The sequence below is a fragment of the Haliaeetus leucocephalus genome, unplaced genomic scaffold (assembly GCF_000737465.1).
Source record: "Haliaeetus leucocephalus isolate CR32 unplaced genomic scaffold, Haliaeetus_leucocephalus-4.0 Scaffold184, whole genome shotgun sequence".
Classification (NCBI taxonomy): domain Eukaryota; kingdom Metazoa; phylum Chordata; class Aves; order Accipitriformes; family Accipitridae; genus Haliaeetus; species Haliaeetus leucocephalus.
Window position 1 is genome coordinate 10,907,677 of NW_010972620.1, and position 27,648 is coordinate 10,935,324.

At 62.2% G+C, this 27,648-nt stretch overlaps 1 protein-coding gene across 1 annotated transcript in view; it reads right to left on the minus strand.

Moving 5' to 3' along the window:
- Nucleotides 1-2,234: 2,234 nt before the first annotated feature.
- The window catches only part of SLIT1 (slit homolog 1 (Drosophila)), a gene marked incomplete at its 5' end in the record, with an annotated part of 62,907 nt that continues 37,493 nt past the window's right edge, over nt 2,235-27,648 (minus strand). Inside the window, 33 exons of the mRNA XM_010565004.1 lie at nt 2,235-2,640; nt 2,723-2,934; nt 3,490-3,778; nt 3,860-4,014; nt 4,106-4,236; nt 4,335-4,572; nt 4,915-5,052; nt 5,232-5,325; nt 5,720-5,859; nt 6,677-6,774; nt 6,988-7,112; nt 7,494-7,657; nt 9,216-9,287; nt 9,594-9,665; nt 9,911-9,982; nt 10,375-10,443; nt 11,541-11,673; nt 12,786-12,952; nt 13,070-13,213; nt 13,502-13,645; nt 13,875-13,949; nt 14,089-14,233; nt 14,716-14,739; nt 14,852-15,015; nt 15,149-15,292; nt 15,414-15,485; nt 15,587-15,658; nt 15,893-15,964; nt 16,476-16,623; nt 17,019-17,182; nt 17,495-17,566; nt 17,991-18,062; nt 18,190-18,261. Coding sequence (XP_010563306.1) covers nt 2,396-2,640; nt 2,723-2,934; nt 3,490-3,778; nt 3,860-4,014; nt 4,106-4,236; nt 4,335-4,572; nt 4,915-5,052; nt 5,232-5,325; nt 5,720-5,859; nt 6,677-6,774; nt 6,988-7,112; nt 7,494-7,657; nt 9,216-9,287; nt 9,594-9,665; nt 9,911-9,982; nt 10,375-10,443; nt 11,541-11,673; nt 12,786-12,952; nt 13,070-13,213; nt 13,502-13,645; nt 13,875-13,949; nt 14,089-14,233; nt 14,716-14,739; nt 14,852-15,015; nt 15,149-15,292; nt 15,414-15,485; nt 15,587-15,658; nt 15,893-15,964; nt 16,476-16,623; nt 17,019-17,182; nt 17,495-17,566; nt 17,991-18,062; nt 18,190-18,261 — 4,198 coding nt within the window. The remainder of the gene's footprint in view (nt 2,641-2,722; nt 2,935-3,489; nt 3,779-3,859; nt 4,015-4,105; nt 4,237-4,334; nt 4,573-4,914; nt 5,053-5,231; nt 5,326-5,719; nt 5,860-6,676; nt 6,775-6,987; nt 7,113-7,493; nt 7,658-9,215; nt 9,288-9,593; nt 9,666-9,910; nt 9,983-10,374; nt 10,444-11,540; nt 11,674-12,785; nt 12,953-13,069; nt 13,214-13,501; nt 13,646-13,874; nt 13,950-14,088; nt 14,234-14,715; nt 14,740-14,851; nt 15,016-15,148; nt 15,293-15,413; nt 15,486-15,586; nt 15,659-15,892; nt 15,965-16,475; nt 16,624-17,018; nt 17,183-17,494; nt 17,567-17,990; nt 18,063-18,189; nt 18,262-27,648) is intronic.

Below are 27,648 nucleotides of genomic sequence, written 5' to 3' on the forward strand. Positions count from 1 at the left end.
ACAGGTAGCGATGGCTCCTTTTGCAAGGCATTGTACGGATAACCCTGGCTCTCCCTGGCGACGAGCTCTCAGCCTGGGGCTGCATGTCCCTGCACGATGCGGGCGATGCTCTGGCCAGAAGAGGTGGCCAGGGCTGCTCCAGGAGTAGCAGGTCCTCATCTATGGCAGGAGTAACCATCTCCCCAGCCTGTGCCACCTCCTCGTATGCCCAGCAGCTCCCGAGCACCAGCTGCCCCCTTCTCCCCTCCAGGAAAGAAGAGGACAAGCCTCTGAATGAATAAATGTCATGTTCACATGGAAGACAACATAGACAATACCAAACATCTCCTAAAACAATACAGCCTCTGCCAGTGCAAGGATGCTCAGCGCCTCCCTCACCAGCCTAGTACAAACCAGCGTCTTCAACAGTGACACACACAAACCCCACGGGCCAAACAAAGCCACCGTCATTTTCCTGCCCAGTAGCATCTGTAAACAAAAAGAAAACATCATTTGTTGACCCCGAACATATAAAAATACTATAACAAAATGAAATACAAATATATATTAGAATCTGTAAGTATTCTGTATAAAGAGATACTTTAGCGGTTAGCTTACAGCAAGAACAGAAACACAACACAACCAAGCCCTGGCAGGGCCACGGGCAAAATGAGATGCATCCCAGCTCCTCTGTGTGGCAGCAGGGGCTCCCGTGGAGAGGGCATTTGTGGCAGAAACACATCCCCGTGGTGGCGGGAACGTCCTGGATGCTGGTGGTTAGCAGGGATGGTGCCGGCACCCACGGAGCCAGATGCACCTGGTGGAGATGCCCAGAGCCCAGCTGCAGCTGGCGGTGTGGTCCTGAAGCCGATGCGCTGGAGCAGTGCGATGGAGAGACCCGGGGCTGCAATTTGTCCGCCCGGGTGACATGGCGACGTGCTGTCCAGCTGCGTCCACCGACTCAGGTTGGGCCCCACCATCCTTAGCCCCCATGGGTGTAGAAGCAATGCTGCTGCGGAGGTCAGGTGCGTGCGGTACCCCGGCGCGGGCTCTCCATGCTGCACTGGCAGCAGCCCTGCCCCTGCTCCCACACCAGCCCAGCGCGTCCCCCAGCACTGTGGGCTTTGGAGAGGTGCTGCCCGGGTGCCGGCACCCGAGTCCAGGAGATGGTGGGACCTGCCCTGGCAGTGGTGTTAGCTCCAGGCTTGCAGGCTTAGGCATCTTCAGCCTCTTCAACCGGCCCTGGCACCCACAAGGCTGAAGCCCTGGTGAGGGGCATGGCAACCCGCACGCCAGCTGTCTCAGCAGCCTCCTGCCCTTGCTGGCTCGGCCATGGAGAGCAGGGCCAGCAGGACATGGGGCACCTCTGCCCAGCTGCAGAGCCCCCCCTAGGGCTGAGCCTGGAGGAAAGGGGTTCCCGTGCTGCCCTATATGGCTCCCGCCTCTGAGAAAAGCTGCTTGGCTGGGCCGGGGTATTTGGGGTCCCCTCTGCCTTAACGGCACCGTGCTAGTCCCCCACGGGCATCTGCGCCCCACTGCCCGTGACCCACTCAGCGTGCCCTGGACCACCCTGGTCCTGCTCCACCCAGCATGGCCCCAATGCCACTGCAATGTGCTGGAGCCATGCCCCGTCTCTGGGTGCCATGGGGTGCACCCCGGAGCCTGGCTGGCAAGCACAGCCCAGAGGTGCCACCAGTGGGCAGGCTGCGGCCCTGGAGCTGGTGACATTATTTGGGGCACGCTGGGCTCCAGCACCTCAGCCACGGCACCGGGGAGCTGCTTGCTGCAGCTGCCATCAGGGCAATGGCAGGTCCTCAGCAGGGAGGCCAGGGCTGCCGGCGGAGAGGACGGGGAGCCGGGCTCCAGGCTCGCCAGGACCACGGGATGCCAGCTGCACCACGCAGCCCTCTGCCAGCCCCGGCTTACCACGGCCCATGAGGCTCTGCCACGTCAGGCCCCTCCGCTCCAGCCCCAGGTGTTGGAAAAGCCACCGGCTCACCCAGATGGACACAAGGGACAGGCTGCTGGGGAGGGGACACGTGAGGGACACAGGCGCTGCCCTCTGCGGCTGTGGGGCTGTGCTGGGGGAAAGGCAGAGTGCCGCGGGGAAGGGGCAGCAGGGCAGAGCACCCACCCCGTATCCACACATCTGTGTAGCTGCAGTTCTTAAAAAATTCTCTATCTACACATTTGCTTTGTTTGTGGGGTTTTTTTTTTTTTCCTTTTTTTTTTTTTTTTTTTTTTTTTCCCAACCCTCTAGATGCAACAGCTCTACCCTCCGCCGGGCTCCTTTGATGCAGCTGCAGTTCGGGAACACCCAGACAGCAGTACTGCGGCTGCAGGGCAAAGCGAGGTCCTTGGCTCCAACTGGGGGGGCTCCCTGCCAGCCCCCCTGCTCTCCGGGGCCGGTGGCCGCTCACAGGCAGTGGCTGCAGCCACACTTGCTGGGCTTCTCCACCTCCTCCACGAAGGTCGCACCGTTGCTGCACTCGAAGGCGTATTTCCTGCGCCGGAGCCGCAGCCCGGTGCAGCAGCCGGTGCTGGGGCCGCCGCAGGCCCCCCGGCACTCCACCCAGGCCACCGGCCGCGTCGTCTGGCAGATGGCGTAGCCCCGCTGCACCTGGTGGTAGTCCCGCACCGGCTCCCCGTGGCACTCCGGCTCTGCGGGACAGCGATGCTCAGCCTGGCATGCCGGCGTGGGGCTGCCTCCCCCGCCTCGGGCACCCACCTCCCTGGCACCTACCTTGGTCGCAGAGGACTCCGGTGTAGCCGCCGTGGCACTCGCAGGTGGGCTGGCCGCCCGGGGTGAGGCGGCAGTGGCCGTGGACGCAGGGCTGGCCGCGGCAGGGGTCAGGCGGCTCGGTGGGCTGGTTGCAGAGGGCACCCTGGTAGCCCTCGCGGCACTGGCAGCTGTAGGAGAGGGCGTCGAGGGGCAGGCACAGCCCGTGCACGCACCTGCGGGCACCCGGTGCTGTCAGGCACCTGCCGGCATGGCATGGCACAGCGCTGGCACGCGCAGCCCACCAGCACCGAGCACGGCATGGCTCAGCACCGGCACCGTATTGCACCGGGACTGGCATGGCACTGCCACAGCGCAGCACTCGTATGGCACAGCCATCATGGCACGGCACCATGAGCACAGTACAGCCCCGGCACGACTCAGCACTAGTGGCACGGCCACGGCACGGCACCACGGCCCGGGGCAGGGTGGTAGACAGCCAATGGGAGAGGTGGGCACGGCAGGCAGTGTGGAGGGACAGCCAATGGAGGGGGCAGGGATGAGAGGGGCAGCCAATGACAAGGCAGCCAATAAGCCAATGGAGAGGGGCAGTTGCAGTGGGGCACATGGGTCGCTGTGGGGCAGCCAACGGGTCAGGACCATTGCTGTAGGGCAGCCAACGGGGCAGTGCTATTGCTTCAGGACAGCCAATGGGGTGAATGGGTCGCTGTGGGGCAGCCAATGGGGCAAGACCATTGCTGCGGGGCAGCCAACGGGGCGGGGGCACTCACTTGTGCCCCTGGCAGGGGCCGCCACGGGGCTGGTCGCAGTGGGGCCCGTCCCAGCCGGGCTCGCAGTGGCAGACGGGGCCCTGGGCGCCGGTGGGCTGGCAGATGCCATGCAGGCAGTAGAGCTTGCGGCAGGGCTCGCAGCCCGGCACCACCCCTGGCGTCATCCGCGTCTTGGTGAAGTCCTGCAGCTCGTTGTTGATGTAGAGGTTGCGGATGCACCCGTGGAAGCTGGTGCCGTTGAGGAGCTGCCAGAGGCGGAAGGCGGCCGAGTTGACGTCCACAGGCATCCCTGGGGAGAACAGGACCGGAGAGCAGATGGGCATCAGCGAGCCCACATGCCCCGCCGTCGCCCTCCCGCCCCCTGTCCTACCTCCCACGTAGAGGGGGGCCTCGCTGTTCAGCGTGTAGTGCTTGCCCGAGTTGTCCATGGTCATGGGGCTGCCACCGTCGATGGAGAGGTTCACCATCTGGTCGAAGGTCACCAGCTCCACAGTGTGGAACTGCCCGTCGTTGATGGTCTCGGCGCTGGTGGGGATGGCTGGGTCACCGGGGCCCCCCCCAAGCCCGTGCAATGGGGGTGGTGGTCCCTGGCAAGCAGGGAAGGGGAGGCAGGTACCTGTAGATGGCCGAGCTGGGGTGGGTGCCGGGATCGTAGCTGACCCTGACGTGGCCCTGGTACAGCTCCACGGCCATGTGGTCGCTGTCACCGTTGTACAGCAGGATGCCGTTGCCTTCAGCTGTGGAGACCTGGCAGGGGGAGAGGTGGGAGCCCACATCCCCAGGGCAGCACCCTCGATGCCACCCTCCCAATGCCCACACACACACACCACCCCCCCAGCCCTCACCTGCAGGGTGATGTTGGCCCGGGGCCAGTCCTGCAGGTCGGTGAACTGCAGGTATGTGTCACGGTCCACAAAGTTGACGCTCAGCAGCTTCTCACACTTGAGGCCACCGAAGCCAGGCAGGCACTGGCAGAGGGCACGGGCGCCCCGCTCCACGCATTGGGCCCCGTTCTGGCACTCGGCTCGCTCGCAGAGGCCGGGCTGGCCGGCGGCACGGGGCGGCATCTCACAGAGCTGGCCACTGCGGGGCCAAGGGTGCTGCTGGGCACAGGGCTGGGAAAGCGCCCTACCCCCTGCCCAGTGCTCCATGGGGCTCTGACAGCACCCCCCTGTGTTGGGGTCCCTGGGGAGGCTCTCCAGCCAGGGGCATCAGAGGGGTGCCCAGCTGCTGAGCCCTGCCCTGGCGTCCCTCCCCAGAGATGCTGGCACCCCCCAGCCTCCATCCCCAGAGACCCACACCCCCAGGCCCACTCCTTCCTCTTGCACTGAGGGGGATGAATGGATGGACATAGTAGCCAGGACTGGTTCCTCCTGCACGGTGACATGTAACCGTCCCTGGTGCACCCCCATTTCCCGGCAGTACCTGTAGCCCTCCGTGCAGAGGCAGGAGTAGCCGTTCACCTCGTCCAGGCAGCGGGCGTTGTTCTGGCACCGGTGGTCCTGGCAGTCGTCGAAGTCCTCGCTGCAGTTGCTCCCCACATAGCCGGGCACGCACTCGCACCTGGGGCAGGCGGGGGGCTCATGGCCACCCCTTCCTCCCCGCCCTGTGCCAGTGGGCACCTGCTCCTCCTGGCATCCCCCTCCCCATGCCCCCTCACCAGCCTGTGAGCTGCAGCCCCCCAGAAGCAAATCTCTCCCTCCAAGCAGCCAGGAGAAAGCAGTTTGGGGAGGGGGGCTCACCTGGGCCCCTGGCTGGTAGAGATGCAGGTGGAGCCATGCTGGCATGGGCTGAGCTCGGCTGAGCAGAAATCCAGCAGCTGCTCACAGAAATACCCTGCAGGGCAGAAGAGGGGGTGCCAGGGGGGTGCCCAGCAGCTCCGGGACCAGAGGGGCAGCCCTGGACCCCGCGGGGCAAGGGGAGACCGTGGGGTGCTCAGCTCAAGGCAGGGAGCTGCCGAGCCCGCAGCTTGCACCACCACGGGCACAGGGCTCTGCTCCGCTGGAGGCAGATTTTGCCCGAACCAGGCAACCGAGGGCATCCCAGGGTACAGGGGCTCAGCTGGGTGTACCCAAACTCGAGGCAGCTGGGCCCAGAAGCCATGTCCATGGGTACGGGGACAGCAGGCAGAAGAGCTATTAGCCCTCATCGCTGGGAAGGGAGAAGCACTGGGCACATTCCCCTGCCAGGACTGCGAGGTTTGGGGATGGCTAGCCTTTGTGCTGGGTACCTGTGTAGTGGGCAGGGCACAGGCAGGTGTAGTTGGTGGCACCAGGCATGCAGGACCCCCCGTTCTCGCAGCTGTGCTCCTTGCAGGGGTCGCTGGCAGCGCGGCAGCTCGGGCCCTCAAAGCCCGCCAGGCACAGGCATCTGCCACAGGGCATAGAGCAGCATCAGGGGGTGGGAATTGGAGCATTTTGGGGTGATCCCCCCAAAAATGCCAGCACAGGACCCTGGCAAAATGCACACATGCATGCCAAGAGGCTCCGAGGAGCAGGGTTCGGTACCCCCCTGCTGAAAACCGGGCGCAGGGGAGGGTGGCAGTGTGCAGCCCCACGCAGAGCATTCTGCGAGGATGCTGAGTTGCCACGACAACGGGCTGAGAGGCCACTCAGCACGGGGAGGGGGGGCAGGCGGCTGTGCAGCCCACGTCCTCACCCCCAGCCTGCCATCTATTTTCAGCCACTAATTGGGCCCTGGTTCCCGGAAAGGGCTGAAGCGTTCGGGGTAGCGAGGGTTGTGCGAGGGCACAGCAGCACAGCAGCCTCGCAGGGAGCAGCAGCAACCCCCGGGCCGCATCCTGCCCCATCCCACACCGTCAGCCCTACTACAGCAGCCAGATCCCAACCCCAAATCCCGCTGCTCTCTGCCTCCCCATACCTCCCATGGCAGCAGGACCCTCCTCTCCCCCCCTACCCTCAGCCCAGGAGCCTGCAGGGCTGGGGGACACCGCAAAGCAGAGCCAGCACTCAGCCATGCTGGTGCTGTGCTGGCAGGACGCGCAGGCAGGGCTGCAGAGAGCAGGCAGCACGGGCCGGAGCTGCCAGGTGAATGCAATATCCCAGCTATGTGCCCCAGGGAGCACACGGGAGGGGAGGGAAGCACCAGACTTTATCTCAGTGGGATGCCGGGGCTCCACGCTGCTGCCCAAACACCCGTTTTTCATGTGTTCCCACCCAGCACTCACCTGAACCCGGCTCCTTCCCCCTCCTGGGGCTGGCAGGTCCCCCCATTGGCACAGGGGTTGGAGGAGCAGCCACTGAGTGCCACCTCGCAGTCCCTGCCCTAGGGAAAGAGGGAGAGGTGGGAGTGAGAAGGGTGCCACAGCACCATGTCCCGCTCCCCCTGCCCTGTCCCACTCGGCCGGGCGCTGCGGGGAGCAGGGAGGGGGGACGGTCCTGCAAGCAGCGAGCCCCGGGGACACGGCAGAGCCCCTGTGCTGCCCCCTTCCCCTCTGCATGGATGGGTCCCCCGGCGGTGGTGCCAGGACCAGGGTACCTTGTAGCCGCTGGGGCAGGTGCAGCGGTAGAAGCCAAGGGGGTCGTTCTGGCAGGTGCCCTGGTTCTGGCAGGGGCTGGAGAGGCAAGGGTTGCACTTGGCCTGGACGCTCAAGGCGGGTGGGCCTGTGGGACGGGAGGCGCAGAGATGACCATCAGTGCAGAGAACGATGGGGAGGTGTCTGTTTGTGGGCACCAACATGGGGGGCAGAGCCCCAGCCACGGCTGGGAGCAGAGCCTGCCCTGCCAAGGGGCTGTACACCAGGCAATGGGACAGCAACAATTTTGCTCAGGCACCAGGGATGTACCACCAGCCAGGCAAGGGGACAGAAGCATCCCGGCCCCCTCCACAAGGCAGCTCAACAGATGAAATGTTGGAGTCTCCCAGACTCGCGGAGCATCGTTCTGCCGGGTGCGGGGCAACAGGCAGCCCAGCTCCCTGCAGTGCCTGCTGCCCTGCCAGAGGGCAGCGCGGATGGGCAGACGGATGGCGCAGCCTTCTCTCACCTTGGCACTCAAACTTCTTGGCGGGGGTGGTGAGCAGCAGCTTGCCTTCCATGTCAGGGGGCCCAGCACAGCGGGCGATGCCTGGCTCCTTGTACCCTGTCTTGACCCAGCTGGAGAGCCAGCGCAGGTTGCAGCTGCAGTACAGGGGGTTGGCCCCGATGGCTCTGCAGGAGGAGAAAAGGCAAAACTGCACCCGCTGCCCCGCAGAGGGAACTGGGCTCGGAGACCTTGGGACTGGACACAACTCTGTCACTTGGCTGGGCTGCCACAGGATGGGGGGACCCAGCACTCCTCCATTTCTGGACCCACCAGAGGTGCTGCCCACAGTGGGAGGACTGGGGCACACAGCCCTACACCGCTGCCCAGTTCAACCACCCTGCTGCCAGCCCCACAGCCCATGTGGCACCCCATGGCTCTGTGCTGGGGCTTTCCTCCGCTGCCCACACAGAAATCCTTCGGAGTCCCTCTCCAGCACTGGAACAAAGCTGCCTGGGCCCAACGCAAACTTGGCAAAGCACCCTGAGGCTGTGCAGAAACAACAGGACCATCGCACAGGAGCTGCAGGGCCAGCCAGGGCTCTGCCGCACAAGCCTACGGGGCAGGGACATTGGAGTGGGCTGCTGGGGACAAGCAGCGGGTCATGGCCGGAGCTCGTGGGGACAGCATTGGGGGAGAGCAAGGAATTGCTCTCAGAGGAGGAGGGACGGTTGCTCTGCTCCGCAGCAGAGCAGGGCAGGGAGCAGCAGATGACATGGGAGGCTGAGGGGTTGGATGCTTCTTTGCATCCTTCTTCACTGCAAAGGTCAGCGGTGACGGAGGGCTAGTGAGACCGACACCTGTGACGAAGGAAGGAGACGGCAGCCCAGAAAGCAGGCGGTAGGGACAGCAGATCTGCTGGGGCTGACAAACCTGTCCTAGAGCACTGACAGCGCCGGCTGGTGACACAGCTCAGCCCTGCGGGAGCCGGCAGCACCAGCTGGCAGCAGTGAAGACAGCACCGCACTTCGGCAAAGGAAATCGGTGAAGAGCCAGGGGAGACCAGACCGAGCAGTGCCGCTCCCAAAAAACACAGGGAGGCCAGGACTGGAAATCAAGATGCTCTCCGCAGGCTGGAGGAACAGCCTGAGAACCCCAGGATGCCAGGAGCAGGACTGGCCACCGGCAGGCAGGTGGGAACAGCTTAGCAGAGACAGGGAAGGGACTGAAAAGTGAGGAAAGCTGAACTCCTGCCCCGGGCAGTGGGTACAGGGCTGTACTCCTGGGGTACAGACTCCCTCAAAGATGGGTTGAAACACAGCCACTGGCAACAGGATGCTTGATGACAGACTGGGGGGGGCTGCTGCAGGGAAGCGCCCTGGCAGGAGGCGAACGACATGCTGGCACGGGTCAGAGCAGCCCCTGCCAACCCACGACCGTGCCAGCACCTTGCATGTCTTGACTTACATGTTAGGGGACCCTAGGGACCTGGTGGGGGGGGGACCCCACACCACCTCCAGCAAGGACCATAGGGCCACCCCAGCAGCATTGGGAGGCTCAGCTGCACACCCGGACCTGGGGCTCAGCATGGGGAGGGCAGGCACGGCACAGCATGGCACTGCCCCACAAATGCTGTCCCAAGTACCAGCCCAGAGAAGAGGAGAGGAGGCAGCGCAGCCCCATGTTTTTTAAAGGTCTCCTGAGCCTGCGTCCAGCCCTGTGCCCTGCAGAGTGGGAGATACTCACAGGTGGGACAGGGAGGTGACGTCTGCGAAGATGCCCTCAGGGAGGCTGGAGATGTCATTGCCGTGGAGAGACCTGCAGAGAACAGAAGGTCCTGCAATGCCCACGGCTCCAGGGTGGGCAGCAAGGACTGTGACCAGCTGGGCTGCCCCCACCCCACAGGTCCAGACATGGGTGGCAGAGGTGGACATGGGTGGACCCCACTACACTGTCACTGTTGCAAATGCACCATCTGCTCCGAGAGGCTGATGCATCTCCCCTTGCTCCTCCTGCAGCCTGTACCCAGCTCCAAGTGGGCACAAGGGACACAGGCAGCAGCAGAGAAGGGACTGGGCAGGACTGCGAGCAGGGCTGCGGGCAGGGCTGCGGGCAGGTACTTACAGCAGCCGGAGGGAACGGAGGCCCTCGAAGGCCAGCGGAGGGATGCACTGCAGGGAGTTGTAGCTGAGGATCCTGCGGAAGGGAAGAAGGAGGCAACACAGCGCCGGGGACACCACTGTGTGTGCTGCAAGAAGCCCACCCTGGGCTGCACGTTCCCCCTTGCGTGAGCTCCAGCTCAAACCACAGCTTCACCCCAGCAGATGGGGGAGGCCTTGGTGTTCCCAGCACACCCCAGTCTTTGGGGTCCTCTAGGAACAGCCCCCTGCAGCTCAGCTGGGCTGCAGCCCAGTGTGGCACCCTGCAGGGACTGCACTTACAGGGTGGTGAGCTGGCTCATGTTGGTGAAGGAGGAGTTGCTCAGGGAGCTGATCTTGTTGTTGCTCAGATCGCTGGAAAAGAGAAACCCCAGAGCGTGGAGCCAGCTGGGCCCTGTCCCCCCTCACTGCTCCCCGCCTGCTCAGCTGCAATGGGGTGCGAACAGTAGCACGGCACAGCCTCCAAGGGAGCAGCAGGGCTATCACACAGGCTGACAGCAGCAATGCCACTGTCCCCACTCTGCCCCATGCCCAGCGACAGCAGAGACTGTCAGCACCCAGGGGCTGCGCATCACTGCCAGCCAGCTGTGTCCTGGTGCAGAGGGTGGATGCAGAGGAATGTTGGGGGTCCCTGCATACTGCCAGGCCCCTCCTCAGGATCATGCACCACAGGGACAGCCTCTGTCCTCGCCCACGGGTCCCAGCAGTGGGACTGGCTGCCTGGGCTCCTGCTCCTGGCTACTTACACAAGCTGCAGATACTTGAAGGTGGAGAGCTGCCCCGGGACCTGAGTGAACTGGTTTCCATCCAGGTAGCTGCAAGGGAGAACAAAAGCACCTTGGGGTGGCTGAGAAGCAGGAGGTCTCTCCCTCTGCCCTCCCATTTCTCCTGTGCACTCCCACAGACTTGGGGCTGCAAGGAGCATCTCTAGCATCACCTCCCTCCCAGCACCCAGGCCCCATGGGGCTCTCGCAGGACCCCTGGGCTGGCAAGGGAGCCAGCGTGCGAGTGCATTAGTATACCCGAGGGCTTTGGATGAGAGTCCCTGGGAGCAGTCTCCCAACAGCCTGCGTGTGCTAGCGCAGCCAGCCATGTGCTGCATTTACACATCTGATGTGAGCGTGGGCGGCCGTAACCATTCCCAAGGCATGTGTGAAAGAGAGCGGAGGATGCAGAGAGGAGGGGTGTGCGAGACAGCGCAGGGGTGTGAGGGGGTGGTATACATATGTATGTGCACAATCAGTGCCTATACCCCCCCACACACAGGACTTGCTGCCATCCCCCATCCCAGACGGGTGCAGAGCCCCTTTCGCAGCGATGGGCATCACAGTTTCTACACATCCAGACCTGGCATGGCTGCTTGGGTACCTCCCTGAAACCCATGGTGATGGGTGGCTGACCCCAATCAAACCACATCCCGTTGTCCGCGTACTCGGAGCTGGGGCTACTAAGAGCATCCCCGCAGCTGTGGTGAGAGGTGACAGCAGAGAGGGGCCAGGGAGCTGGCAGAGGCAAGGCAAGGTGGCCCTGTCCCTGTCGCTGATGGCAGGCTGCTGGGGACCACAGAGCTCTGGGCTCCACGGCTGCGTGGGGACCGCAGCTGCAGGGGGTGGCTGTCCCACACTGCCCCCTCTCAAGGGCCAAAGAGCAGGGACCCAGCTGCTGTGACAACACCCCTTGCACATCACCCTTGGTAGCCCTGAGTTGGCCGAGAGGCTCTCGCTGAGCCCCTTGCTGAGGTTGGGGCCGGACAGCGTCCCTTGGCTGGGTGAGGGTCCTGCTCCCGCTACTGGGCTGGGATGGGGGTGTGGGAGGGAGCATTCTGCCCCAATTCCTGCAACCCCGCAGCAGAGACCTCCTACCCAGAGCTGCAAAGCTAGGGGGAGAGCCTGGGCACTTGCCCACCACTCACAGCTCCGTGACGTTCTTGGGGATCCCCTTGGGCAGGGCCTTGAGGTGCTTGTTGCTGCAGCGGACAACGGTGTCGAGGCAGGTGCACTCCTGCGGGCACTGGGGCCGGGGGATGCAGCTGGTCTCCTCCTGACCTGCACCGGGCAGAGAGCCACAAAGTCACCGGGGCCCAGCCCTCAGGCACCATGTGAGGCTGGACTCAATGCCTTGTGCCCGCCTAGGACTGCTCCCCTCCCATGCCGACCGTCCCCTTGCCCTCAAAGCAGGGTGCTGCAGGCAGCAGCAAGCTATTGCTTGTGGGCAATAGCCTCAGCCCAGCTGAGTCAGCAGTGCAGAAATCGCTCCTGTGCCCAGAAACCGCCTGCCCCACCGGGATGGATGCAACCAGCCAGGTCAAGGCTGCTCTGATTTTCACCATTTTCAAGCTAAAATGCAGTCCCAGGGACGGCAGAGAGGAGGGCTTGGAAGAAGGGGCTCAGCCCTGCAAATCCTCCTGAAATAACCTCCTTCACCCATCTCCCAGACGCAGGCTAGAGGGAGCGGTGCCTGCGCCAAGCAGCCGGAGGAGCCGGCATTGCTCCCCCTTGCCTGCCGCAGCGCTGGGCTCCTGCGGGAGAGGCGTCCCTGGGATGACCGTATGTTATCTTGCACTGTTAGGAAAGGCGCAGGATGCAACCCTTCAGTCTTTGACGTGGTGGAGGAGGGAAAGCAGAAGAAATGATGATTTGTTTGTAAATATTTTCCAGAGGGCTCAAAAGCTGTTCTAAATTAAAAAATTTTTTTTAAAAAGGCTTTTCTCTCAACACGCACACTCCCCCACTGCTCCATCTGCCCAGCTCCGGTGCGTGTGTGGGGCTGGGAAGGGAAGGAGGGAAGGAGCAGGATGAATCCCGCTGCGCCTTGCCTACACATCTGCTCCTGCCAGCACCCAGGGCACAGCGTTTGCCAGCACAGACCTGCCTATGTACAAGGGCCACGCAGTGCAGTGGGTGCAAACTCCTGGCTTCAGAGCAGCTCGTGGGTATTTGGGTGCAGCCCTAAGGGCTGGGCACCAGGAAGGGAAACTTGTGCCTTGTTAGGGGAGGGCGTTAACGGGCTGAGGGACCCCCCAAGCTGCCAGGTTGCCACCAGGCACTGCCAAACATCCCGGGAGCAGGGGCAGTGCTGGGACAGGGAGCGCGGTGCCAGCCCGGGAGGAGCAGACTGGTCCCCCCTCACCCCCGGCGCCGCAGGGCCCGTGAGTTACCTTCCTCACACCTGAAGTCGGGGAAAGCCACGTCCTGGAGCGGGATCTGCCGGAGGAAGTCGGGGTTTTGGCACCGCGGGTTCCCCGTCACGATCTTCCTCTTGCGCAGCCAGTCCCCCAGCCAGGCCAGCTGGCAGTTGCAGTTGAAGGGGTTGGCGAGCAGGTTCCTGCACATGGGAGGGAGTGCGAGGGCATCACCTGAACAGCCGCTGGGCAAGGGGACCCCCTGCAGCCCCCCAACACGATTGGGACAGCCTGGGAGCATCTTGGGGCCCGAGACATACAGCGTGGAGAGGGACTGCAGCGTGTCAAAGGCGCCCGGCGCAATGGTGCTGATCTGGTTGTCATATAGGGAGAGCAGGCGGACGTTGCGCAGCCCCGTGAAGCTGTCGTTGTGGATGCAGCTGATGCGGTTGTTCCTCAGCATCCTGCAGAGGGAAGGGGATGAGGGCACTTAACGACCCAGGCAGGTGCTACAGGGGAAACCCACCTCAGCAGTGCCCAGGCTGTGCCCACCTCACTGCCAGGCAGCAGGATAAGCCTGAGCTGAGCAGCAAAAACCTGTCCCCCCAGCTCTGGATACGGCCAGTGGATGGGCAAGGCACTCCTGAGCTGGCCCCGCAGTGATGCAGACAGCACCAGCCCGGGATCGTGGGCAGGGGAGCAAGGAGCAAGGATGTCCCCATCCCTGTGCCCATGGCGGAGGGGGGACTCACAGGGTCCTCAGCCCGTCTAGGCCCCTGAACATGCCGCTCCGCACAGACTCCAGCTGGTTGACGGTGAGATGCAGCTCACTGACGGAGGATGCCCCCTCGAATGCCCCATCCTCGATCTCTGACACCTTGTTGTTGCTGAGGTTGCTGCGGAGAGGGGAAAGCAGGCTGGGATGGGGGGATCTGCCCTGACCTCATCCTGAACCCTGCCTCCCCCAGGTCCCACTGAGCACCCTGTGATGCCCAGTCCCATGGGTGACCCTCAGGTTGGGACGTGCCCCCCATTTCACACCCCAGGCTGCCCTGGCATCAGGACCTCCTGTGCCTTCCCGGCCCCCAGACACTGCCGATGGGGCTGCGCCTGCCTGATACTCACATTTTCTTCAGATGCGGGAGTTTCTTGAAGATGCCGGTGGCCTCCAGGATGGAGATTTCATTGTTGTTCAGGCGCCTGGCGTGGGTGGCAGGGAAAATTGCTCAGGAGATGGCTGCGAAGGGCCTGGCACAGACCAAACTCTGAGCCAAACCCCAGCACCGGTGACGTTCTGGCTGCAGGAGAGAAAGCAGGGTGGGAGAGAGGAGGCTCTTACAGCTCTGCCGTGGACTGCGGGATGCGCTCTGGGATCTTGGTGAGCTTCAGGTTGGAGCACTCAACCACGTTGGATTCACAGCGGCACTTCGGGGGGCAGATCACATCGCTGTTGCACTCACTGTTCAGCTGGTAGTCCTCCGTCCCTGCATGCCGGCGAGGGCAGCGTGGGCTCCCGTGAGCAGAGGCACGGGGGCTGTGCCTGCCCTCCCCTCCTCTGATCCTCCCACACCCTCAGCCGGGCTCCATCTCTTCCCCAGCTCCCCTAACCCCACCCACTGTGCACATATTACTCCTCTCTGTGCCCAAAGCAGCTTATCTGCAGGGTATTTGTCCTGGGTACATGGGGTGCTCCGCTGCCCACCACCCTCTCCCCTCCTGCAACCACAGCCAGACCCCAGGGACGCCTCCGTGCCCATCCGGATAATGGCACGATGGGAGATGCCGCAACATGTCCTGGTACCCAGCGCTTCTGTTACTGTGGCACCTAGGAACTCAGAAACCAGAAACGATGGGAAATGCAGCGTGGTCCTGCCGGGCCAGACCATGGGGCTCTGGCACAACCACCCCCGCAGGCAGCCTGGCCAAAAGGTTACCAGGCACACATGCATGTGGCTCCTCCTCTTACCTGGGATGAAATACTGCTCTTTGGCTGCAGAAAAAAAAGCACATCAGCACTCTGAGCACACGGACACCAGGCTGGGGCAGGGCTGAGGACAGCCGTGCTGCAGGGTGTCCATGACAGGGATGGGGACAGCTCTCACCCGAGCAGCGAAACTTCTTGCTCTTGATCTGGCCGATGCGCTTGTTGGCCAGGCGCCGGGGGCTGGCACAGCGGGCGCCGCTGGTCTCAATGGGGTTGGTGCGGAGGAAGTCTGCCAGCCACTTCAGGTTGCAGTCGCAGACGAAGGGGTTCTGGGCCAGGTGCCTGCACCGGGGACAGCGGGTGACACACCACCGGTGACAGCAGGTGACTACCAGCTCCAGCCCCGGCTACCCACTGAGATGGTTCCCCCCAGGCACCCGCCTGCCCAGGCATCGGAGCTGGCACGGGCACTCACAGGGTCTGGATGGCCCGCAGGGAGGTGAAGGTGCCCTTGGCCAGACTCTGAATCTTGTTGTCATAGAGCGAGAGCAGCGAGAGGTTCTGCAAGTCCTGGAAGGCGTCTGCCCGCACGCAGTTGATCTTGTTGGCATTTAGGAGCCTGGCAGGGAGGGAGGGAGGTGAGTCTGGGGACCCCCTTCACTGCATCATGGGTGCTGAGGACCTCAGCCCTGCTTCCTGGTGTCCCTGCAGAGCATCCCACCCAGCCACTGGCATCTTACAGAAGCTGCAGGGCAAAAAGTCCCCCGAAGACGCCTTTGGGGAGGTCCGTGATCTTGTTGCCATACAGCACCCTGGGAGAGAAAGACTGGTGTGAGGGGGATGGGGGAGAGCAGTGGGGGCATGGTTCAGGGGGTGCAGCGTCCACCCTACACACCCCGGTGTGGGCACTTACAGGGAGTTCAGTGAGCGCAGCCCCTGGAAGGCATCGGGGGCAATCTCTGAGATCTGGTTGTTGCTCAGGTCTCTGAAACCAAAAGGGAGAAGGTGGTCTGGTCCCCTCTTCTCTCACCCCATGCCCCCATCCTCCTGCTGTGTCCAGGGGACCACCCCCAGCCTCTGAGATACAGAGCTGGGGGTATCCAAGACCCCATCCCAGTGCTGCCATGTGGGGCAGCCATGTCATGGCAAGTGCCCCACGCCCGTCGGAGTGGGGGGCTGCAGGCCAGCAGGGTGAAGAGTGCTGGGGCTGCACACTTACATCCTCCGCAGCTTCTTGTAGGGGGAGAAGGCACCTGGGGGGATGGACTTGATGCCGTTGAGCTCCAGGCGTCTGCAAAGAGAAGGGGGAGAGATGAGGGCTGTAGGGCTGGCCGAGCCTCAGTACCCCATTGATAGGGCTGGGGGGGCCGCAAGACCCCCAGGCTTGCGGTAAGCTACCCCACCAGAGTGGCACCATTCACCCCAGGGACAACTTGCAGCCTGTGGTCGGGGCTTTCTCCAGCAGGGAGGGGTGCCATGGGTGGGGGGACTGTGCTGGCTGGGGCAGGGGGAGCACCTCCTCCCCCCCAGCACCCTGCATCTGGGGGCACCTGCTGCCTTCCATGTGCTTTGCATGCCGTCCCAGCGAGGGCTTTGCACCATAATTGGATTCCCCTAAGCAGATTATTTCTCTATTTACATTTTTAATGCAGCTAAATCCATGGCTAAATCTGGACAGCATGGGAGAAGGGCAAGGAAGGCCTGCCACCCCGCGGAGTGGCTGAGCTGTGGGGCTTGCCCCTGTGTCCCCACTGCCTTGAGCCACCGAGAGCCCAGCAGTGATGGTGTGGGGCTGTACTCACATCTCCGTCATGGTCTCGGGCAGGTTGGCAGGGATGGCCGTCAGCCCCTTGCCCCGACAGTCCACAATGCCGTTGCTGCAAGTGCACATGGCCGGGCAGGAGCCAGAGGACAAGCTGCAGAGCTGGGCACGTGCCTGGTCCGTTTGTCCTGCCAGGGAAACAGCCAGCATGGGAATTGCAAAGAGTTGAGCCAGGCGTGTGGGTGGCAGCACCCCGAGGAAGGGACCCTGGTGACAGCTCAGCATGCTGGGACAGCTCGTGGCACCCTTGAGTGGGTGCACAAGGTCTTGGTGTGCCCCAACCCCCTGCAAAAGGCATGCAGCTCCAAGGGCACAGACTGATGTGCCCTTTGTCACAGTGATAGGGTGGTGTTGTCCCCGCACCAGGGACAGTGCTGACTTGAGCTGAGCCCATGGCGTTCATCCAGGCTCTGAGCTGGGGCACATGGCAGAGAGCGGAGGTGGGCTGCATCGATGGGATGGACTTTGTCCTCCCAACCCGTGTCCCTGCCCTGGCACCCATTGCCTCCCCTGTTCCCCTCACCAGAGCAGCTGAACTCGTTCTTCTGGATCTCAGCCACGTTGAGGCCGCGGAGCTGGGCTGGAGCGGCGCACTGGGTAAAGAGCCCAATGGTGGGGCGCTGGCGCAGCCACTGCGAGAGCCAGGCCAGGTGGCAGTCGCAGAAGAGGTGGTTGGAGTGCAGGCGGCTGCGGGCAGACAGGGCAGTCAGCAGCCACAGGATGGCTCCCACCCACCCCACTGCCCTCCAGCTGCCCCAGCCCGGCTCATCCCAAAGGCTGGGGGCATACAGAGTGGGACATGGAGGAGCCCGACAGCATCTGTGCCAGTTGCCAAGGCCACCTTGCTTGGCAGTGCTTGGGGATGCTCTGCAGGGCTGTCCCCTCCATCCCCTCCCCACGGTGCTGTCCCAGCACTGCTGAGCTGCCTTGCCGGCACTGGCAGCAGAACTGGGGACATCCCACTCCAGCCCAGGGAGTCCTTCCCACCCCAGCACTCACAATGTCCGCAGCTTGGGCATGTGGTTGAAGCTGGACACGGGGATGGAAGTGATATTGTTGTTATTCAGGGTCCTGCAAAAAGGCAGAGGGGGGCAGGTCAGGGTGGCCAGGCCATAAATGGGAGCATGAGATGGTCCAGGTGGCACCAAACCCCCAGGAGCAACAGCACCCACCCACCCGGGCACAGGGTGGATGGATGGAGAGGCGAGGGATGGGGACAGCCCAAACCCCCGGGCAAGGCTTGCTGCCCTTTCCAGGCTTTTCCCCTCCATAGCCAGCTGCAGCCACGTGGACCTCCTGGGGCAGGATCAGGCCCTGGAGCACAGCTCTGCAGCAGTGGTACCAGACCCCTGCTCAGCCTCTCCTCAGGGCCAGGGAGAGATGGCACAATGAGGATGTCCCTGCAGCATCTCAGTGAATGGGGAGCACCCAGGGAGACCCTCACCCCGCGTGGGGCTTGCAGGCTGGAGGCTCCAGCCAGCCCCTGGCCACTTACAGGACCTCCAGCCCCCGCAGGGCACGGAAAGCCCCATCCTCGATGCAGCTGATCTGGTTCTTGTCCAGTTGCCTGGAGGAGAAAGACAGAGGGAGCATTGCTGGGACAGCCCAGGCAGAGAGCAACCTGTGGCTCCGGATGCGTCCTGCCACCAGACCTGACCCCAAACTCCCTCGTGCCCATCCCTGCAGGGACTCACAGGTTCTTGAGGTCGGTGGCCCCACGGAACGCCTTCCTGGGGATGGCCTGGATGAAGTTCTCGCTCAGGTCCCTGGAGAAGAAAGAGGCAGGAAGGAAAATGAGCAGTGCCTGCAAAGCATGATGCCCCGTGGGACAAGGACATCCACAGGCAGGGGCATGCCCCAGCACTCAGAGATCCCCCAGGGGCTCTGGGTAACTGTAGTTTGGCTTCAGGTCCTTGGTTGCCCACTGCCCTGCTGGCATTCCTGAGGCAAGTCTGGCTGCATCCATGGTGGCTGCAAGTGGCTGGGGCTCCCCGGACACTGCTGTCCCTGGCTCTGATAAGCAGAGCAGCAGGGCACAGCTCTGGGAAAACCCTCCGCACTTAAATATCCTCTGACCGCTATAATTACAGGTCCCTGCTGATTAACTGGTAATTACACTTAGTGACTCTAGCAGGCATTCCCATGGAGCCTGCCCCGCACTTTAGAGGGCACAAATAATCGGGTCATTAATTACTTCATCACTACACGGCACCGTCTGTGTAATCACCTGCTCTGCAATGCCGGCGTGTGCCAGGCCAGCACAGGCTTTGTGTTCCAGGGCTGGCAGCGGGTCGGAACCCCCACCATGCCTGGACTGTCTTTTAATGACCACAAAGGCCAAAAATCTCACTGCAGGTAGGGTCTGGGTGGACTGGCTCAGCTTACCCCATCCTTGGGGGGACCTGCCTATCATATTTGTGCCACACAGCTCCCGTGCAGCCATTCCCTCTCCCACCCCAAGGGCCACGAGCTCCTCCAAGCTCAGCAGGCGCCTGCATTGCCTGCCCTCAGCCCCATGCCAGCACAGCCCTGCTCCAGCCACCCATGGGGCAGGAGGCCAAGTCCCCAGCTCCCTCCTTGCACAGGGAAACTGAGGCATGACACGACACGGTATCTATCCTATGCAGCAAGTCCATGGGTGAGTGAGGAGCAGGACCAGGGCATCCTGTGCAGATTAAGCATCCCCCAGCATTACACAGGCCATGCAGACACACCCGTCCCCGCGCCAAGAGGTGGTTTGGGGTGTCCCTGGATGCCAGCATCTCACACTCAGTGCTCACCTGCTCTGCTTCAACATAACAAAGCCTGTTCACTACTAATATCCCAGGGCAGTTGGGCTGGGTCAGGATGGAGGCAGAGCATCCACTGTCCTCCCCGTGCCCTCATTTCCTCCAGAAAATGGGCTCAGCATGGCCCACAAGCTGCTTGCAAAAGACCTGGAGGTCTCCAAATTGGGACTTCACCCCAGCCGAAAGCTTCACTGCCACAATGGGGAAATGTTCCCAGAGGGAAGCACAAGCATCACTTGCGCAGATGCATGAGAAGGAAAACCCAAGGACAGCGGCCTTGCCCAGCCCTCCGTTGGGATGCCCAGCCACCAAGGAGCCGCTATTCGGTGCCAGAGCGATGCACCGGCCCCTGCCCCCCCTGCACACAAAGTGCACACAAAGTGTGCAGGGGGGGCAGGGGCCGGTGCATCGCTCTGGGTCGCTCCTGGGGAACCAAACCCGGCTGGCAAAGCACCATGACTGGGGCAGAGGAGGAAGGGAGATGCGGCCCCTGGAAGGGTCCAGGCTCTCGGGGAGGGTAAAGCCCAGCTCCCCTGCGAGCAGCCGGGCGCGCAGCAAGCGCAGTTTCACCGCTACCCGCGCGGCGGCACTGCCAGGCTGCCCGGCCCCGGCTGCCTGCGCTGCCTGCGCTGCCTGCTCCGCCCGGCCCCTCCCAGGCTGCTCCAGCCCTTCCCAGGGCTGGGGGCCGAGCCCCTCCCACCCCCGAAAGGGACCGGGGTCGCCTCGCACTCTGCAAAGGAGAAGGACCCGACACCTGCAGCAACCCCCGACACCCCAGCACCCCTTCGGATGCAAACGCCCCCTTCCCCATCCTCTGCTGGGGACGCGATGAGCCCGGGGACCCCCCGGAGTTGCACTGACCTTTCAGAAAAATGCAGCATCGCCCCAGATCCCCTTTTCCCTTTTGGCTCCTAGAAGAAGGAATCCCCTAGAAAACCCTCCGGAAATCCCCAGACAATGTTCACCGCTCTTCCTAGCAATGCATTCAATGCATCGCGCTCTCTCTTGGCAGCTGCCTGTCCTCCAACATTAAACCGGTCACAGCAGGGCCAAGCATGGCAACACCCACCACGCCTGCCTGGGCAGCCCCTGCCTGCAGCATGTTTGGTTCCCCCATGGAAACCTTGCTCGCGTTTCTCTGCTTGCAGCACATGGGAGTCCCAGCGCGCCCGGGGAGTAAACCAGGCGTCTGTCTGCAAGCTGCTCACTTACAGCTCGCAAGGGAAATGCTGCTAGAAGGTTGCAACTGACTTTGCGAGGCTTCTCCCCTTCACAGCTTTTTGTGACAGTCACCGATGAAGTGCTGCCGTCGGGCGTACTGAAGCCAAGAGGGACAGACGCTGGATGCAAGGGTTTCAGCAAGGCCTCAGCACCGGGCTTACATTGCCGGCACGGTTACACAGCTGACAACACCAGGACAAACACATGCTTTGCCTGCAGGATCCTCAGGCCCCGGCATTGGAACAAGGCATGGCTCCTTCCCTCCTGGTGTTTCATAGCTCCCAGCTATGTTTGCTTTACACTTTGGCGCCGAAGAAACAGCAGATGGCACGGCTTCTCCTCGCTCCGCCGCACGGCTTGCGGCACCCTCAGCGACTGCGCCGGTGCCACCTCGCACCCCGCCAAATACAAGCGTGTCGCTGCCATCGCATGTGGCGTGCCAGCTTGCAGCAGTGACCACAAACACTGACAGGTCTGACAGCCCTGCTGGGGACCAGCCGGCGGACAGGCACGGACAGAGGAAGGGGAAAGAAAGCAGCTCCTGCCCTGTCGTCACAGCCGCCCTTTCTGTCTTTTCTGGTTTCACTTCCAGACGTTTTCCTAAAGCTCCAAGTTTAAGAGTTCATGGTTATTGAATCCAAGCGATGCCCAAGCAGCTGGCCCATCCACAGTGCCACCGTCCTCCCATCCCTGCACCACAGGGACCACACAGCTGGTGTTTCTCCCCACGCAGCACAGGGTGCAGAGGGCTCCGGTAGTCCCAGGGGTGCAAAGGGAGAAGGATGATAAGGGGTGAGCAGGTGATGGGGGGGACACAGCCTCTGCCCTGCGAGTGCCAGAGGACAAAGCCAGACGTCTGCACTTAGGCAGACCCTGTAGCACACACACATGCCCGAACGGGAAGATCTCAGCAGCCTGTCTGCAAAGCAGGACCCCCACTTGCCCCCCAGGAACCCACTGCATTTCCACTCCCTCCTGGCCCAGCCCCATCCCAGATCGCTTCTGTCCCCAGGCTCACCTCCCACAGGGGTTTCTGACCCAGCAGATGCTTGTTAATTATGAGCAGCCAGCTCCAGCCCACAGCTGTACAATGGGGAGAAAGCAGGCACCCACTTTCCTTCTAAACGTCCCCTGAAAGCCTTATGGCCAGGCTATGTCCACACAATTCCCCCCCTGGCGGGACAGCGTGGGGGATAGTGGTGGTCAAAGATTGAGATTTTGGAGACTTCCCTGCTCGGATCTTATACCCCGCTGCCCTTGCCCCACTCTGTGCATGATGGCTGTCGGTGCAATATCTGTGGCGGATCTGGAGGTGCCCCCGGCACTGGCTCTCCTGGCAGCCAGCATCCCCTGCCCCGCCGCCGCCGGTCCCCAGGGAGCCTCGGCGAGGAGCCAGGCGCGGGGCTGCCACGGCTCCCTCGGGGCTGGCAGGGGCTCGGCGGCGGGAGCCAACCCCCCAGCGTGCCGCCCTGCCCGGCACTTAGCGGGGCACCCGAGCAAAACTGTTCGACATCGCTTCCCAGTGGGGAGCCCACTCAGGCAAACAAACCTCGGCAGCCTTAATCTCCCCAGCAAGAGCCCGGCGGGCCGGAGGGCGGGTAGGAGGGAGGGGGCCGCAGCGGGACTGCGGCGGCCAGGCGGGAAGGCCGGGGCTATTACCACGCTCTCATTCTTTCGGCTAATCCTGACTTCACACTTTAACCTGATTGAGCCTTGTTTGGCGAGCTGGCTCCTCGCACGTCGTGTGAGGGGATTAGGGCCGGACGCAGCGGGGAGGTAATTGCTTCCCAGCGGCGCTGGCCCCACGTCCTCCGAGCCCCCCGCCGCCTGCCAAGAGCGCTGGGGCGGCCTGGCAGCCCTCCGGCGCGGCGCTCCCCTCGCCAGGCAGCCCGGCTTGGCAGCGTCCACCGGGGCTGGCTTTGCCGGCGGTGCAGAGGTCCATCTCGCCCGGCGCCGGCAGCCAGCGGGGCACCTCCGTCCAGGCGAAAGTCGCAGCAGCCCGTGTCGAGTCCCAGCCATGCCGGCGAGTCTGCGGAGACACGCCGTGGCAGGCGAGCGGCTTCCCATCCTGGCAGCGCCCACATGGCCAGGACCGGCTGCCGGCTCCAGGCGGGTGAAGCGCAGGGGGTTTGCTCTCCTCATTAATTTGTTTCCTCCCCAGCTTCCACGCTAGCATCCGGTGGTCTCCCTGACTCTCTCCTGCTCACTGGGGCAGATCAAAGGCATAAACCTTTCAGCTGCTGCCAGGCTGCTGCTCCCACGATGAAAATGCAGGACAGGTCCCTGCTCACGGGCCAGGCGCTTTCCCCAGCAGCTCTGCCCCACCGGCGGCACTGGGACCAGCCACTGCAGGCACCAGCTCGGCCACAGCAACCGTCCACCAAGTCTCGAGCAGACAAGGCAGCTGCCCTCGCAACCAAAGCTACACAGCCCTGGGCAGCACCAGCTTTTTGGGCTGGGATAGGTGCTCCTCAGATCCCAGCCTCGCCTCGCTGGCACTGTGCTGGAGGAGGCTGTGCCAGGGTGCAGCCGGCATTTTCCCAAGCCAAAGGGCCTGCCAGGGACTAACCAGCAAGGACCAGGGCACCAGCAGCTGTTAAGCAGCCCGGTGTCCCTCGGGTCACTCCACACATGCTGTTTGTCCCAGCACAGCCTGTCCAGGGCAGAGGGACGGGCAGAGCCAGGGCTGCCCCGCCGGCACGGCTGTTCACACCATCACCTCCACCGCCTGACAGGTGACAAGGGCAAGCGTGAAGGGACAGAAAGACTCCTGCATTACGCCAGATCAATAAGACTAATCAGCGTTCGCATTAGTGGCCGACAGCCCAGAGTCCCCCTGGGGGTTTTGCACTCCCGTTTCTTACTGCAGGGGAGGAGTGGCTGCACCCACTGCTTGTGCTGGCATCGGCACCCACAGCCCCGTGCTGGGGGAAACAAGTGTCACCCACGTGTCCCAACCGTGCGATCGATTCAAGGTGTTGGACACCTCGGTGACAAGTGGCGTTCCTCAGAGGTCAGTATTGGGACTGGTGCTGTTTAATACCTTTGTCAGCAACATGGACAGTGGGATTTAGTGAACCCTCAGCAAGTTTGCCAACGACTCTGAGCTGTGTGGTGCAGTTGATGTGCTGGAGGGAAGGGATGCCATCCAGAGGGACCTTGACAGGCTCGAGAGGTGGGTCCGTGTGAACCTCATGAAGTTCAACAAGGCCAAGGGCAAGGTCCTGCACAATACAGGCTGGGCAATGAGTGGATTGAGAGCAGCCCTGCGGAGAAGGACTTTGGGGTATTGGTTGACAAGAAGCTCAACGTGACCTGGCAATGTGCGCTTGCAGCCCAGAAAGCCAACTGTATCCTGGGCTGCATCAAGAGAAGCATGACCAGCAGGACGAGGGAGGTGATTCTCCCCCTCTACTCCACTCTCGTGAGACCCCACCTGGAGTACTGTATCCAGCTCTGGGGCTCCCAGCATAAGAAGGCCATGGACCTGTTGGAGTGAGTCCAGAGGAGGGTCACGAAGATGATCAGAGGGCTGGAGCCCCTCTCCTATGAAGACAGGCTGAGAGAGTTGGGGTTGTTCAGCCTGGAGAAGGCTCCCAGGAGACCTTATAGCAGCCTTCCAGTACCTAAAGGGGAGCTACAGGAAAGATGGGGAGGGACTTTTTATCAGGGAGTGTAGTGATAGGACAAGGGGTAATGGTTTTAAACTGAAAGAGGGCAGATTTAGATTAGAGGTAAGGAAGAAGTTCTTCAGTGTGCGCGTGGTGAGGCACTGGAACAGGTTGCCCAGAGAAGTTGTGGCTGCCCCATCCCTGGAAGTGTTCAAGGCCAGGTTGGATGGGGCTTTGAGCAACCTGGTCTAGTAGAAGGTGTCCCTGCCCACTGCAGGGGGGTTGGAACTAGATGATCTTTAAGGTCCCTTCCAACCCAAACCATTCTATGATTCTGTGAGTCCCCAGTGCTGCAAGGACCCAGTGCCAAGGAGGGGTGTCCCGGAGGGGAGCTGCTTGCCAGAGGTTGGGAGCAGCTGCCCCGCTGCTGCATTAGCAGGGTGCCGGGGTAACGAGGCAGGGTTTTGTCCACCGTGTCACCTGCCCTGGTCCCCAGCGCCGGCATGAGCAGGGCCCTGCAGCCCCATCTCAGGTTCAGGCTCCCATGGCGTGCCCCCAGCATTACATCAGGCTGTTTGATTTTTAATGGACTCCGCTGGCCCAGCTGCTGGCCCAGCTCCATCCTGACAGACCTCCCACCCCCTCCACCCCTGCCTCACTCTGCTATCCCCAAGGTCATGGGGAGCCTGCACGCTGCCTGCTACCGACTGCGACCCTGGCCCCTGGGGCTGATGGTGTTTGCGCAGGTCAAGGCGGGATGGCAGAGCCCAATGCATGGGTGCAAACAAGCCAGGGTGCAGCATGGTGGGCTCAGCGTGAGCCCCTGCCACTCAGGAAATGGCACCTTGGCAGGGGCCAGAAAGGGTAATGGGAGGGGATGGGACAGGGTCCAAAGCAGCATGGCGAGGGGAAAAGGGAACATTATTCACTGCTTTTCACAACACCAGAACAAGGGATGTCTGGCAGAATCACAAAGGTAGGCTTAAAATCACAGGTAAGAGTGACTCCTCCAAATTAGGCATTGTTAGTCCGTGGGACTCCCAGCCACAACCAGCTCAAAAGGGGAATGAACAGAAAAAAAGTGCAGAGATGCACCTGCAATCCCGTGCTGCAGCAAGGAACACATGCAGGTGGATGCCTGGGAGCTGGCTTCTGCTGCCAGGAGACCAGCTGGGCACACACCTCTGGAAGCCACCACACTGCCTGGTGCAGGCACTGCCAGGCACGGCTGATGGCTCAGCTGCCACTCAGCCGGCAGGGACTGTCACCCAGCAGGAGTCACTTCTCCTGTCAGCCTGTTTTAGTGGGAGGTGGAGATGTACAACCCTTCTGCTCCCCAGAGCGGCGTGGGGGATGTCAACTTGGGGTCAGCCCGATGCCGGCACACCGCACCCAGCCAGGACAAGGTGCCAGGGTCCCTGCTCCAGTCTCTTGCCTGCCAATCTTGTCCCTGCCTCTCCTAGGCAGGGGGGGACAACAGTGAGTCGGGGAGGGGGGCTGCTCCTGCGGTGGTTCAAGGGGGAACAGCTGGTTGCTGTGAGGAGCATCCCAAGCTGGGCGGCACGGCACAGCCCTCCCCGCTGGCAGCCGGAGCAAGCGCTTCATCAGGCAGCCCCAGCCGCCAACAATTATGTGCTGAGTAAATCGATGGGATATAATTGGACTATTAAGATCTCATTATCCTCCTGGCTCCGGGTGCTGCAGCCTGCAGCGTGCTGGGGGAGACTGCAACCTGCAGCCACAGAAACTGCCTCCCGACCCAGACAGCCTTGATGAGTACTGGGGACAGGGTGCACGGAGCAGGGACGGTACAGCCAGAGGGGACAAGGATGGTGGCAGCAACCTGTATTGAGCACAGGAGACATCTCTGTGGCACAGCGAAGCTCTGTGCAAAGGCAGGGAGGTGACCCTACAGGGGCCCTAGAGATGAGGAGGTCCAGGCATCCTTCTTCTAGCCACCACAGCAGCCTGAAAGCCACTGCTGGCCTCTCTTGCCCTGTGCGGGGCTCATTGCTCCTGGGTGGCACGGGGAGTTTGGCCTCTATATGCACTTTCATATGTGCTTCTCCCCCAGCCCTGCCGGAAAGAGGGGCTCGTCCCCACCTGCGAGTTGCAGGGTCTCCATGCTCCAGCACTGGGGGTCCCCTCCCCTTTGCAAGGGCCATGTGCCTGTCATGTCCATCACCTGCTCACCCATCACTTGTGGGGTAATGATGAGATTCCTGGGCATGGGATGGTCCTCCTGAAGGGACCAGAGTCCTCAGCACCTCTTGTCAGGCAGGATGACACACCAGGTCACATCCACCGAGGTCCAAGCAACAATAAATAATCAATTCCCTTAGGAGAGCTGCCCCCATCCCCACCTGAGGTTTTTCTGCAGTAATATTTCTTGTTATCTCAGCACCAGCAAAAGCAATGGATCAGAGCTCATCCTTGCCAGGCCCACATGTATAAGCACAAAACAATCCTTTGCTGGAGCAAGGCAACACACCGGTAGACATCATGATGTCGTGCTGAGCGTCTCAGACCACAGACCTCAGTGACACAAGCTCGATAACAAATTCTGCCTGTCCACCACGTACACACAGCAAAGAGTAAAGGTGAACGCTGCCAGACTGGGGAGCGATGCTTCACACTGCTCCCCTGCCAGGAAAGCCTTACCAAAGCACCACGCTGACCCTAGGCTCCGGCCCCAGCCCCTTCCCTCCCAGAAGATGCAGATGCTTCCCAAAACATTAAAGCTGGAGGGGTTTGTTGCTTGGACAGCCGAGCAGAGCATGTGTAAAATGCAACATATGCTCATGGCAACAGTTAGCAAGAAGAGTCCCAGCCCCAGCGCGGTGCTGCTGATTTAGCAAAACATTTCAGGGCATACATAAATCTCAGCAGCTTCAAAGGGATGCTGCTGACCCGTGCCATGACCTGGGTCGCTGTCCTTAGCAGAGCACGAGCGACTGACACCATGTGGTATCACCGGGTGGTGCCGTCACAGTGCCAGCGTATGCCACAGGGGTGCATGCGCTGAAGGTGACACCAGCAGCCCTGTGTTTGGGCACGAGGGAAGTCGGGGACTTGCAACATCCATTGCGAGCAGGATGATCTGCAAGGGGAAGGCATTTTCAGGAGCCAGACCTTGCCGAGCAGCTCCTTGCACAGGGCAGCCCTTGTGCGGTGGCTCCGGTCCAGCTCCGGCAAGGAGCGGCTCCCGCGTGGGCTGCGCTGCAAAGCCAGAGCTGCGGGACTCAGCCTCCATGGGAAGGGGGATGCTATGGGAACCAGGGGAGCTGGCCAAGGAAAAGAGGGGAGGGTGGGAGGGAGGGGGAATAAAGCATCTGCCACCCACCCTGGAGCCTCTTCAGAGCTTGAAACCAGTTAAAAGCAGCAGCTTTAATGGAAACACAAGTGAAATAACAAGCTGCAAACCCTGCGTGCCTGTCGCCGCCCCCTCCCCACACTGTCCCTTTGTTCCTGCAACCTTGTTATCTGTGGGAAGGGGAGCCAATGCAAGGCTAAGGCATCGCCACCAGCTCCC